This window comes from Pan troglodytes, chromosome 9, assembly GCF_028858775.2.
Source record: "Pan troglodytes isolate AG18354 chromosome 9, NHGRI_mPanTro3-v2.0_pri, whole genome shotgun sequence".
NCBI lineage: Eukaryota > Metazoa > Chordata > Mammalia > Primates > Hominidae > Pan > Pan troglodytes.
The window spans coordinates 79,912,620-79,925,244 of NC_072407.2; the positions used below are offsets into that span (position 1 = coordinate 79,912,620).

The 12,625-nt window shown below is 40.6% G+C and overlaps 2 protein-coding genes across 7 annotated transcripts in view; one reads left to right on the plus strand and one right to left on the minus strand.

Annotated features, from left to right (window-relative positions):
• Positions 1-12,625, plus strand: part of AAMDC (adipogenesis associated Mth938 domain containing) — an 80,151-nt gene that overhangs the window by 66,205 nt on the left and 1,321 nt on the right. The gene's annotated exons all lie outside the window — the stretch shown is intronic.
• INTS4 (integrator complex subunit 4) overlaps positions 1-12,625 on the minus strand; it is a 116,865-nt gene that overhangs the window by 8,572 nt on the left and 95,668 nt on the right. For 5 of the 6 annotated variants that reach the window (XM_003313222.6, XM_063783304.1, XM_063783305.1 and 2 more), the window contains 3 exons: positions 7,541-7,600; positions 4,921-5,080; positions 4,559-4,702 (listed from right to left, as the gene is read on the minus strand). In XM_003313222.6, coding sequence (XP_003313270.1) covers positions 4,559-4,702; positions 4,921-5,080; positions 7,541-7,600 — 364 coding nt within the window. Of the gene's footprint in view, positions 1-4,558; positions 4,703-4,920; positions 5,081-7,540; positions 7,601-8,062; positions 8,260-12,625 lie in introns of those variants that run through there. The other variant, XM_016921696.4, reaches the window with a different exon arrangement.

Below are 12,625 nucleotides of genomic sequence, written 5' to 3' on the forward strand. Positions count from 1 at the left end.
ACAAACTACCATCAGAGAATACTATAAACACCTCTACGCAAATAAACTAGAAAATCTAGAAGAAATGGATGAATTCCTCGACACATACACCCTCCCAAGACTAAACCAGGAAGAAGCTGAATCTCTGAATAGACCAATAACAGGCTCTGAAATTGAGGCAATAATCAATAGCTTACCAACCAAAAAGAGTCCAGGACCAGATGGATTCACAGCCGAATTCTACCAGAGGTACAAGGAGGAGCTGGTACCATTCCTTCTGAAACTATTCCAATCAATAGAAAAAGAGGGAATCCTCCCTAACTCATTTTATGAGGCCAGCATCATCCTGATACCAAAGCCTGGCAGAGACACAACAAAAAAAGAGAATTTTAGACCAATATCCTTGATGAACATTGATGCAAAAATCCTCAATAAAATACTGGCAAACCAAATCCAGCAGCACATCAGAAAGCTTATCCACCATGATCAAGTGGGCTTCATCCCTGGGATGCAAGGCTGGTTCAACATACGAAAATCAATAAATGTAATCCAGCATATAAACAGAACCAAAGACAAAAACCACATGATTATCTCAATAGATGCAGAAAAGGCCTTTGACAAAATTCAACAACCTTCATGCTAAAAACTCTCAATAAATTAGGTATTGATGAGACGTATCTCAAAATAATAAGAGCTATCTATGACAAACCCATAGCCAATATCATACTGAATGGGCAAAAACTGGAAGCATTCCCTTTGAAAACTGGCACAAGACAGGGATGCCCTCTCTCACCACTCCTATTCAACATAGTGTTGGAAGTGCTGGCCAGGGCAATTAGGTAGGAGAAGGAAATAAAGGGTATTCAATTAGGAAAAGAGGAAGTCAAATTGTCCCTGTTTGCAGATGACATGATTGTATATCTAGAAAACCCCATCATCTCAGCCCAAAATCTCCTTAAGCTGATAAGCAACTTCAGCAAAGTCTCAGGATACAAAATCAATGTGCAAAAATCACAAGCATTCTTATACACCAATAACAGACAAACAGAGAGCCAAATCATGAGTGAACTCCCCATTCACAATTGGTTCAAAAAGAATAAAATACCTAGGAATCCAACTTACAAGAGATGTGAAGGACCTCTTCAAGGAGAACTACAAACCACTGCTCAATGAAATAAAAGAGGATACAAACAAATGGAAAAACATTCCATGCTCATGGGTAGGAAGAATCAATATTGTGAAAATGGCCATACTGCCCAAGGTAATTTATAGATTCAATACCATCCCCATCAAGCTACCAATGACTTTCTTCACAGAATTCGAAAAAACTACTTTAAAGTTCATATGGAACCAAAAAAGAGCCCACATCGCCAAGTCAATCCTAAGCCAAAAGAACAAAGCTGGAGGCATCATGCTACCTGACTTCAAACTATACTACAAGCCTACAGTAACCAGAACAGCATGGTACTGTTACCAAAACAGAGATATAGATCAATGGAACAGAACAGAGCCCTCAGAAATAATGCCACATATCTACAACCATCTGATCTTTGACAAACCTGACAAAAACAAGCAATGGGGAAAGGATTCCCTATTTAATAAATGGTGCTGGGAAAACTGGCTAGTCATATGTAGAAAGCTGAAACTGGATCCCTTCCTTATGCCTTATACAAAAATTAATTCAAGATTGATTAAAGACTTACATGTTAGACCTAAAACCATAAAAACCCTAGAAGAAAACCTAGACAATACCATTCAGGACTTAGGCATGGGCAAGGACTTCATGTCTAAAACAGCAAAAGCAATGGCAACAAAAGCCAAAATTGACAAATGGGATCTAATTAAACTAAAGAGCTTCTGCACAGCAAAAGAAACTACCATCAGAGTGAACAGGCAACCTACAAAATGGGAGAAAATTTTCGTAACCTACTCATCTGACAAAGGGCTAATATCCAGAATCTACAATGAACTCAAACAAATTTACAAGAAAAAAACAAACAACCCCATCAAAAAGTGGGCAAAGGATATGAACAGACACTTCTCAAAAGAAGACATTTATGCAGCCAAAAAACATATGAAAAAATGCTCATCATCACTGGCCATCAGAGAAATGCAAATCAAAACCACAATGAGATACCATCTCACACCAGTTAGAATGGCGATCATTAAAAAGTCAGGAAACAACAGGTGCTGGAGAGGATGTGGAGAAATAGGAACACTTTTACACTGTTGGTGGGACTGTAAACTAGTTCAACCATTGTGGATGTCAGTGTGGCAATTCCTCAGGGATCTAGAACTAGAAATACCATTTGACCCAGTCATCGCATTACTGGGTATATACCCAAAGGATTATAAATCATGCTGCTATAAAGACACATGCACACACATGTTTATTGCGGCACCATTCACAATAGCGAAGACTTGGAACCAACCCAAATGTCCAACAACGATAGACTGGATTAAGAAAATGTGGCACATATACATCATGGAATACTATGCAGCCATAAAAAATGATGAAACTAGAAACCATCATTCTCAGCAAACTATCACAAGGACAAAAAACCAAACACCGCATGTTCTCACTCATAGGTGGGAATTGAACAATGAGAACACATGGACACAGGAAGGGGAACATCACACCCCGGGGACTGTTGTGGGGTGGGGGGAGGGGGGAGGGATAGCATTTGGAGATATATCTAACGCTAAATGACGAGTTAATGGGTGCAGCACACCAGCATGGCACATGTATACAGATGTAACAAACCTGCACATTGTGCACATGTACCCTAAAACTTAAAGTATAATAAAATAAAATAAAATGTTAATGAATGGAGTTCTGCAGGGTTTGCTTTAAAGAACAGATCTACAGTATTTTAATGGGGAATGTAATCTCAGTGTCATCTCTGAGGCATGTTTACTGCTATATCTCTATTGAGCACCTGAAGTAGTGCCTGGCACAGAGGAATGACTCAGGGTGTGGTGACAGGACTGGATGGCACTTTCAAACCACTGGACCTGTCCCACGATGGGGCAGTGAGTTTCCTGTCCCTCTACCTATAAGGTATCTAAAAGGTTTAGCCTTGCATTTGGTAGAGGTGCTTTGAAGGGGGTTTTTTAGGAGACAGTCTAGGAGATGACCCTTAAGTAACCTGCCTACAATCTCCTTTACGCTTAGGTGATCAGTGAAGTTTTTTTCAGGGACAATGTAAAACAGTAGTTCTGCTGGTATCACTGACTACGTATTAGAATCACCTATGAACTCTTAAACACTAGTGTCCATAGGCCCTATTCTGGGGATTTTGATTTAATTAATGTAGGCTGACACCTATTCACCTATTCATCTGTTCTTCTTAATGCTTTCTGAGTAATCCTAAAGTGCAGTGAAGGTGGACAACCACTAATGTGGAAAAAAACAAACAAACAAAAAAACACTCCAATATGCAATACAACTTCACAGCTAGCTCAGAACTAGTTCTCTGCAGGTCTCATAATTTTTAATAATTCCTGCTTGGAAGCCAGAAGGCCCGTTCCTCTATTGTCACCACAGCCAAAAAGCATAATCTTCAAGGCCTGATTCATCCTTACCTCCTCCAGGAAGTCTTCTCTGCCTGTTCCAGCCTATTTTTCTGTCCCCTTATTGTACTTCCTGCCAGTGCTTGCATCCCTGCTTTGACTCATATCCCTTTGGCCCTTCTCTCATATCCCTTGTGCCCTTCTCCTTTCCTTTCCTGAGCCTCCACCACACTCCAAATTGAATACTCTAAAAGGTTTAGCCCTGCATGTGGTAGAGGTGCTTTGAAAGGGGTTTTTTAGGAGACAGTCTAGGAGATGACCCATCCTGTGCATGTCTACTCACCAAACCCTGTTTTATAATTGCCTGCCCATTTGTATGTCTCTCAATGAAACTGTGCACACTCCGAGAGGAAGAATTGTGACATATTTACCTTGGCAACCACAGCACTTAGTGCATGCAATAGAGTAAACATGATTGTACAGATGGATGGAAAGAAGGATGAACGAGTGGACAGATGGATGAATGAAGGAGTAGTACTCTTTGTGGCGCTTAATTGCACTGTCTGAATTGATTAGTGTCTCTACTACATTTCTCATGTGTCTCTATTACATCTATGTAACTTGGGAAAGAATATTTCCTAGTAATTGCTTTTTCCCATCCATAAATTTTATCTGCCAGCCGACTGACTCACAGCCTGAAAGGAACTTGTTTATTACAGTTTTCTGTAACAAAAGACCAAATCTTAACGTCACATTACAAGATTAGAAAAGGTCTTATCATTTAGTGAACCCTTACTGGGTCCTGGGGGCTTTAAATACATTATCTCTTTATGTCAACTCCTCCTATTTGTCAGTTGTAGAATCTGAGACTCAGAGTTTAAAGTAACTTGCTCCAAACCACACTCAGCAGTAGTTGAGATTCAAGCCTAGGTTCTTTCCCACAGAGGCTCATTTCTTCTCTTGTCCCAGTTTCTGTCCCTCAAGTAGAGACTACAGGGGTGCTAACATTAAATACTTCAACACAATGTCAGTCTAGAAGCTCCATGAGGACCCAAACCCGACAGACCTGGACCTTAACAGTGTTCTGAGGATCCTGCACGTGCTCCAGGGTTGCATCAACATCCAGGGCAACCACCAACCCAGAGGTAAACCGCAAAGGGTTGTCTGACTCGCCCGCTGGCTCGATGATGGTGGCTGAGGCTTTGTGGATCTGTAAGCAAGAGGAAAATCCTATGATTTTAAAGCCAGGTCATTCCTGGACAAGAAAACACATCTTTTTTCTGTCTCCTTATCTAATGAGTGGGCATGTGGGAGCCACTCAGAGGAACAGCCTAGCCCAGCTGCTCCATTGGTCAAAGAAGATCACCAAGGTAAAGATTTTTGACCGTCTGGACAGATTTGGCCTACAGGGGCCAAATAGACCCTGACCTGCTCTGGAAGCGGGAGATGCAGAAAGGCACTCTGTCGCAGCATGGTCTGTAGAATTTTGACCACTTCTGCAGGTTTGGATGTCATGAGTCGGGGCATAAGGTCAAGGAGTTTGTCCACAAAGCTGTCCTGCAAGTGGGGCAAATCAGCGATGAAATACCTGGAGGAACAAACAGAAGCAACTGACTCATTCAACTGTGCACTCATTCACCACAGGCTGGGCCCCAGACACCTATCAAACCCTGAAGTAGGAAGAATGATGAAGTGAGAGGAGCTTGCAGTTTACGACCAAGATAGACTGGTACCTATACAATCATGCCTCAGTCACATGATCATCAGAAAGGCCTCTGTTTATTGATAACCATTATGTGCCAGGCATACTCTTAAGTGTTTTACATGATCTTATTTAATTCCTAGCAATCCTATGCATCATTAGAATTTTTATTTTCGTATTATAGATTAATTAATTATTTTAACAAATACATTTTTAAGACCTACGAAGCGCCAAGCACTATTTTAGGTTCTGGAAACACAGTGAACGGAAGAGAAAAAAACGATTGCTTCAATGGAGCTTACATTCAAGTGGCAGAAACACTGAGACTCAGAGGGGATGATGCCTCACTGAGGCTCAGAATAGTTAAGTACGTTACTCCTGGCTCAGACTGATCCAATTTTGTGCCTTGTGCCAGTGGATAGTCAAAAAATATCTCACTGAGGAGGTGATATCTGTGCAGGAACTCAAAGGATGAATTAAGAACATCAGATGAAGAACTTTGGGGATTCAGAGCTATCATCTTCCCAAAAATCTTTTCAACCCAACTGTGCAAAAACAGACTCTCTACTTTAAAGAAACTAAAGCAAAAGTAAGGCATGAACTTATTTCAGATTCAAAACTAGAATTTTTTTTTAATTTTCTTTTTGAGAAGGAGTCTCGCACTATTGCCCGGGCTGGTGTGCAATGGCGTGATCTCGGCTCACTGGAACCTCCGCCTCCCAGGTTCAAGCAATTCTCCTGCCTCAGCCTCCCGAGTAGCTGGGACTACAGCTGCCCACCACCACGCCCTACTAATTTTTTGTATTTTTTAGTAGAGACAGGGTGTCACTATATTGGCCAGGCTGGTCTCGAACTCCTGACCTCGTGATCCACCTGCCTCGGCCTCCCAAAGTGCTGGGATTACAGGCGTGAGCCACCGTGCCCAGCCTCAAAACTAGGATCTTAAAAAGCCAAGCTAGATGGTAAGTTTGCTAGAGAGTATTACCTGCTGGTGAAGGTAGTGTTGCAACTCAGCTCTGTAAGAAGCTATCATCACCCCAATGACAAGTACAGAGTCATAAAAACCTCAGGTTTGGTGAACTTCATGAGGGCAGAGACAATGAGCGGAAGAAATGAAACAGACTGCATCAGTGCTTTAAGATCCTATGTCTTCTCCCAGTATTATTCTGCCAGCATACCAGAAGTCTGGTCACTCCCTCGACTCCTATTTCTTCATCAAGCTTTCCATTCAACTACTGCATGTGCTTTAACGGATTCATTCCATATAAAACTCTGAAAAAATATATGTATTCTACAAAATAAAATTTACCTACAGAATTACAAAACAATTGTAGATTATAGAGAAATATGCAAGTGTAAGAACAGTGTGGGCCTGGTGCAGTAGTTCACACCTGTAATCCCAATACTTTGGGAGGCAGAGGCAGGAGGATCTCTTGAAGCCAGAAGTTTGAGACCAGCCTGAGCAACACAGCAAGACCCCATCTCTAAAAAAAATATATTAAAAATTATCCGGGCATGGTGGCACATGCCTGTAGTCCTAGCTACTCAGGAGTCTGAAGTGGGATGATAGCTTTAGCCCAGGAGTTCAAGGGTGCAGTGAGCTGTGCCAGTCTGGGTGACAGAGTGAGACCCTGTCTCAAAAAATAATAATGAGGTCAGACACGGTGGTGGCTCATGCCTGTAATCCCAGCACTTTGGGAGGCCAAGGCAGGCAGATCACTTGAGGTCAGGAGTTAGAGACCAGCCTGGCCAACATGATGAAACCCCGTCTCTACTAAAAATACAAAAATTAGCCAGGTGTGTTGGCAGGCACCTGTAGCGCCAACTACTTGGGAAGCTGAGGCAGAAGAATCACTTGAACCCAGGAGGCGGAGGCTGCAGTGAGCCAAGACTGCACCACTGCACTCCAGCCTGGGTGACAGAGCAAGACTCTGTCTCAAATAAATAAATAAATAAATAAATAAATAAATAAATAAATAAATAAGAATGGTGTGAACGAACAGTGTTGAAAAAAACAGATGACTAATGATTTTTTTCAACAAACGTATTTACATGTTTTCTTCATATTACTTGTCTTTTTATGGCCTAGCTGAGTGCTAAATGCAAGTGATTCCTGGTAGGTTTAGTTTTGAAGCTCCAACTTCAAGGAAGTTTCTATAACATTAAGGAAAAAAACCAAATTAGGTTTTTTTTTCCTAATTTAAGTTTAACGACATGGCCACAGATGATAGCTTGGCTGCACAAGCTAAACCAAGGAATGTGATTTGTGATTGTTCCTATTGCCTGCAAGTGCTATACTCCGTGTAACCAAGATTTAATAAGCCAGAAGAGTTATAAAATACTTACCTCTGAAAAAAGTCTACTTCCTGTAAAAATTTTTCACACATCCCAAATAAGGGGTCAAGTCTGTAGAAAAGAAATGTAAAATAATTTGCTAGTGAAATCTGCAAACTGAGGAGGACCAAAAGTCCCAGAAACCTGAGCCTAAATTAAAGGAAAATTAGCATATTACACTATAAAAATGATCTCTAAAAGTAACAGAAGACTCCTAATGGACCTGGGGGAAACACCTGTTGGGATCCCAAGACCTGATTAAACCACTGCAGTGCCCATTAAGCTCAAAGAATATTAAAAATCAAAGACTATCACAGGCTACACTTGGCACTAGACTCACTACGAATACAGGAGAGAAGCATAGCATGTGGGCAGTACAGTGTCAAGTTCCCCTTCTGCAGGAGTCCTTGCTTCATTAGCATCTCAGCTAGTATGGTCTCTATACCTACCTGATTTAGATCTCATCTCCTTGCACATGAGCTGTCAGCATTGGGATGAAAGCTCCCAGATAGCTGTGTGGACTGCTGCAAGATCTATCCAGTTTCAAGAATCACTGCACTCAATGAAGCCTACAGCCATTGTATCGGCATCTGGAAACTAGTTCATTTATATTTCCTTCTGGTCTACATGCAATTTACTCAGAGATCATTTTTTCCATAGCGGTATAGCTTACTAATGTAGTTGATACTGTAAGGGCTCCAAGAAACATACCTAAAAAGTTAACTAAATTCCTGTGCAAGAGGGGAAAAGGTTTTGTTACTATTTTGGCGACAGACATAGATGGTGTTCCTTCCTCTCTATCTTGAATTACTTGGCCTCACAGTACTTGAGAACATTTCATTTCAGTAAAAAGTTATTGCATACCTAAATAATCCAGGCAACATGCTAGGTCAATATGACTTACTAAGTTTTGACCTTTGTATATTTTCTTCCTATTTCTTGTATGTAATTTCTGCATGAAATTTCCCACTTGTTTTCTTTAATATATTATTCATTGGAGGAATAAAGTTCCCACCAAGATAAAACAAATACTCTTTCCTTATGTAAAAATATTTAAGAGAATGATGTCAAGGTTTAGTCTTTTTATTAAAATATAGTCTCCATGAGTAGACTTTGAATTCTTCATCATATATTTCCTAGCACAGGCAGCAGTCAATAAGTATTTGCTGAATGAACAAAAAATGGGGCCGGGGGTAGATGGCAAATGGAAACCTACTCTGGAAGCAACATTCATTCTAATTCTTTTCCTGAAAAAAAAAAAAAAAAAAAAATAGCACTTGAGAGTTTTTAAACTAATCTTCTACCAGAAATGGAAGTGAAATTTCATAGTGAGGTTACCCACCAAACACCACAAGGAGTGAGAGGGCTAGAAGGGAGAATTCCAGCCAAGCAGGGGCACAAAGGAAAGCAATTTGGCCAAGCAGTGACATTTCCTCATTTGTTTGCTTGATTATATAGAGAATCATCTTGGAGAGACACCAGGAAGTAAAATACAAAAAGATTTGGGAACTCTCCCCAAACGTCAAAAAAGAGCAGGCATCCTCATCAACAGGCCATATACATGAAGTAGGCCTCTAAGAACTCCTACTTTTTCTTTGGTGTGAGGGAAGGAAAGCTATGAAAGTGAGGCTCACTCGGGGGCTAACAATCATTAAAGAATACAAATTACCAATTTAAACTAGTCTAGACTTTCATTGTAAGTAGGCAAAGACAATGGAAAATGACTAGGTGTTATAAACGACAATCAGGAGCTGTAAAGGAGACCAAGCAGTCCTCAAAAAGAGTTAAGTCAAGGCAAGAAAGCACAGAAAACTTTTTTAAAAATTCTAATCAACAACCTCGGTGAGAGTTAACAGGGGATTTAAAAGGATATTACATTGACAAAGCAAGAGAAACTGCTACAGAAACAGCAGATGACAAGAAGAGAAACTATACAGAAAAAAAAGGAAAAAAATAGTAGAGAAGCACACTTGGAAATAAAACACATAATAATGAAATCAAACTCAACGGTTCAGAACAGTGGAATCAACAACAATGTAAACTGAAATGATAAACTAAAAAAAGCATATTAAAGAATTTACTGGCCAGGCACAGTGGCTCACGCCTGTAATTCCAACACTTTGGGAGGCTGAGGCAGGCGGATCACCCGAGGTCAGAAGTTCAAGACCAGCCTGACCAAACATGGAGAAACCCTGTCTCTACTAAAAATACAAAATTAGCCGGGTACAGTGGCCTCCCAGCTACTTGGGAGGCTGAGGCAGGAGAATCTCTTGAACCCGGGAGGTGGAGGTTGTGGAGAGCTGAGATTGTGCCATTACACTCCAGCCTGGGCATCAAGAGCAAAACTCCGTCTCAAAAAAAAAAAAAAAAAAAAAAAAAGAATTTACTCAGAATACAGAATAGAAAAACAAAGAAATTGAAATTACAAAAGAAAAGGTATAGGAAAAATAGATCCAGAAAATCCAACATTTAGTATAACAGACTAGAGTGTATAGAAGAAGTAAAGAAATAATGGAGAAAAAAAAAAAATCCCTGAGCCAAAAACAGCTGATACTTCAAACTCCCACCGAAGATCAGCAAGAATATTGAAAGAAAACACATACCTAGACATATCCTGGTGAAATTAAAGAAAGAAAGAAAATTTTAAAGGTTTGAGCATGAAAAATAAGCTGTAGGGAAGAGAACCAGACTGACATAAAACATTCAACTGTAACATTAAATACTAAAAGGGAACATAGCAGAGGCAGAGAGTCTCTATGAACCTATTCTGGTTTGGCGGGGGCTGCCCAATAAAATAAATAAATAAAGGCACCATAGCAATATGGAAATAATTGGAAAAGAATTCCATTTATGTATGAGAGCAAAGGAATTTAAAAGGCGACAGAGAACAGTGGTGGCAAAGTTGGAGCTAAACTTATAAAGATTATAAGTGGTGGCTCACGTCTGTAATCCTAGCACTTTGGGAGGCCGAGGTGGGGGGATACTTTGAGTTCAGGAGTTCAAGACTGGCCTGGACAATGCAGTGAAACCATGTTTCTATTATTTTTAAAAATAAAAAATATTTTATAAAAAAATTAAAAATAAAAATAAACAAGGATATACAAGGATTATGTACTTATAACTTTAAAAGATTATATTTATAAACAAAAATTAATAGAAGCTACATTATAAAAACATAATCAGCTGAAACAAACCTCCAAGTTATTATTATTATTATTATTATTTTTTTTTTTTTGAGACAGAGTCTCACTCTGTCACCCAGGCTGGAGTGCAGTGGTGGGATCTCAGCTCACTGCGAGCTCCACCTCCTGGGTTCATGCCATTCTCCTGCCTCAGCCTCCCGAGTAGCTGGGATTACAGGAACCTGCCACCACGCCCGGCTAATTTTTTTTTTTTTTTTTAGTAGAGACGGGGTTTCACCATGTTAGCCAGGATGGTCTCAATCTCCTGACCTCGTGATCCACCCGATTTGGCCTCCCAAAGTGCTGGGGTTACAGGCGTTAGCCACCGCACCCAGCCATATTATTATTATTTTTAAGACATAGGGTCTTGTTCTGTTGCCCAAGTTGGAGTGCAATGGCATGATCATAGCTCATTGCAGCCTCGAACTCCTGGGTTCAAGGGATCCTCCCACCTCAGCCTCCCAAGTAACTAGGACCACTAGGACCACAGGTGCACACCACCCATGTCCAGCTAATTTTTGATTTTTATTTTTTAGAGTCAGGGTCTCACTATGTTGCTTAGGCTGGGGTCAAACTCCTGGCTGGACTCAAGTGATCCTCCTGCTTTGGCCTCCCAAAGTCTGGGATTACAGGCGTGAGCCACTGCATCTAGCCCAAATTGTTATTATTATTTTTTGCTCAATAAGAGGCCTTAACTGGCCTAAATTATTATTATTATTTGAGACAGAGTCTCACTCTGTCACCCAGGCTGGAGTGCAGTGGTGTGATCTCGGCTCACTGCAACCTCTGCCTCCTGGGTTCAAGCAATTTTCTGCCTCAGCCTCCCGAGTAGCTGGGATTACAGATGCCCACAACCATGCCTGGCTAATTTTTTGTATTTTTAGTAGAGATGGGGTTTCACCATCTTGGCCAGGCTGGTCTCGAACTCCTGACCTCGTGATCCACCTGTCTTGGACTCCCAAAGTGATGGGATTACAGGCGTGAGCCACTGCGCCCAGCCAACTGGCCCAAATTACTTCAGCAGTAAGAGACAAACAAAAGCATACTAAAATCTTCATCTTCATCTTAGATCATGTTGATCTATTAGATCACCTTGATCTTAGAGAGGTGACCATAAATTCTGTTTAACTTGTTATGCTGATAAATATAAGTTCAATATGTTCATTAAAAATATAAGTAATAACAGTATTACTAAAACTAATATTAGTTAACATGTATCAAGTATTTATAATGGATGTGACAGACACTATTTTAAAGGCTTTGCATACAATAATCCAGCCAGGCACGGTAGCTCACGCCTGGAATCCCAGCACTTTGGGAGGCCAAGGCAGGTGGATCACTTGAGGCCAGGAGTTTGAGACCAGCATGGCCAACATGGTGAAACCCCATCTCTCCTAAAAATAAAAAAATTAGCTGAGTGTGGTGACATGTGCCTGTAGTCCCAGCTACTTGGGAGGCTGAGGCATGAGAGTTGCTTGGACCCGGGAACCAGAGGTTGCAGTGAGTTGAGATCATGCCACTGCACTCCAGCCTGGGTGATAGAGCAAGACTCTGTCTCATAAATAAATAAAATAAATAAATGGTTTTGCATATAATAATTCAATAACCCTTACAATAACCCTGTGAGGAAGAGACAGGTACTACTATTATCTCAGTTTAACTTATGGGAACAAACTGAGGCCAAGAATTGTTAAGTAACTTGTCCAAGGGTTACTCAGTTTGCAAATGGTAAAGTCAAGATGTGAACCCAAGCAGTGTGGCACCACAGCCCTCTTAACCAGTATGTTCTACTGCCTCTCACTTGAAGAGTTTAGAATTAGGGTGCATAACTTTCAAACCCCTGGAGGAAAAAAGAAAACAATCTAGCAAAACCTAAGAAAGAAAAAAAAGAAAAAAGCAGGAATGCATACAAATG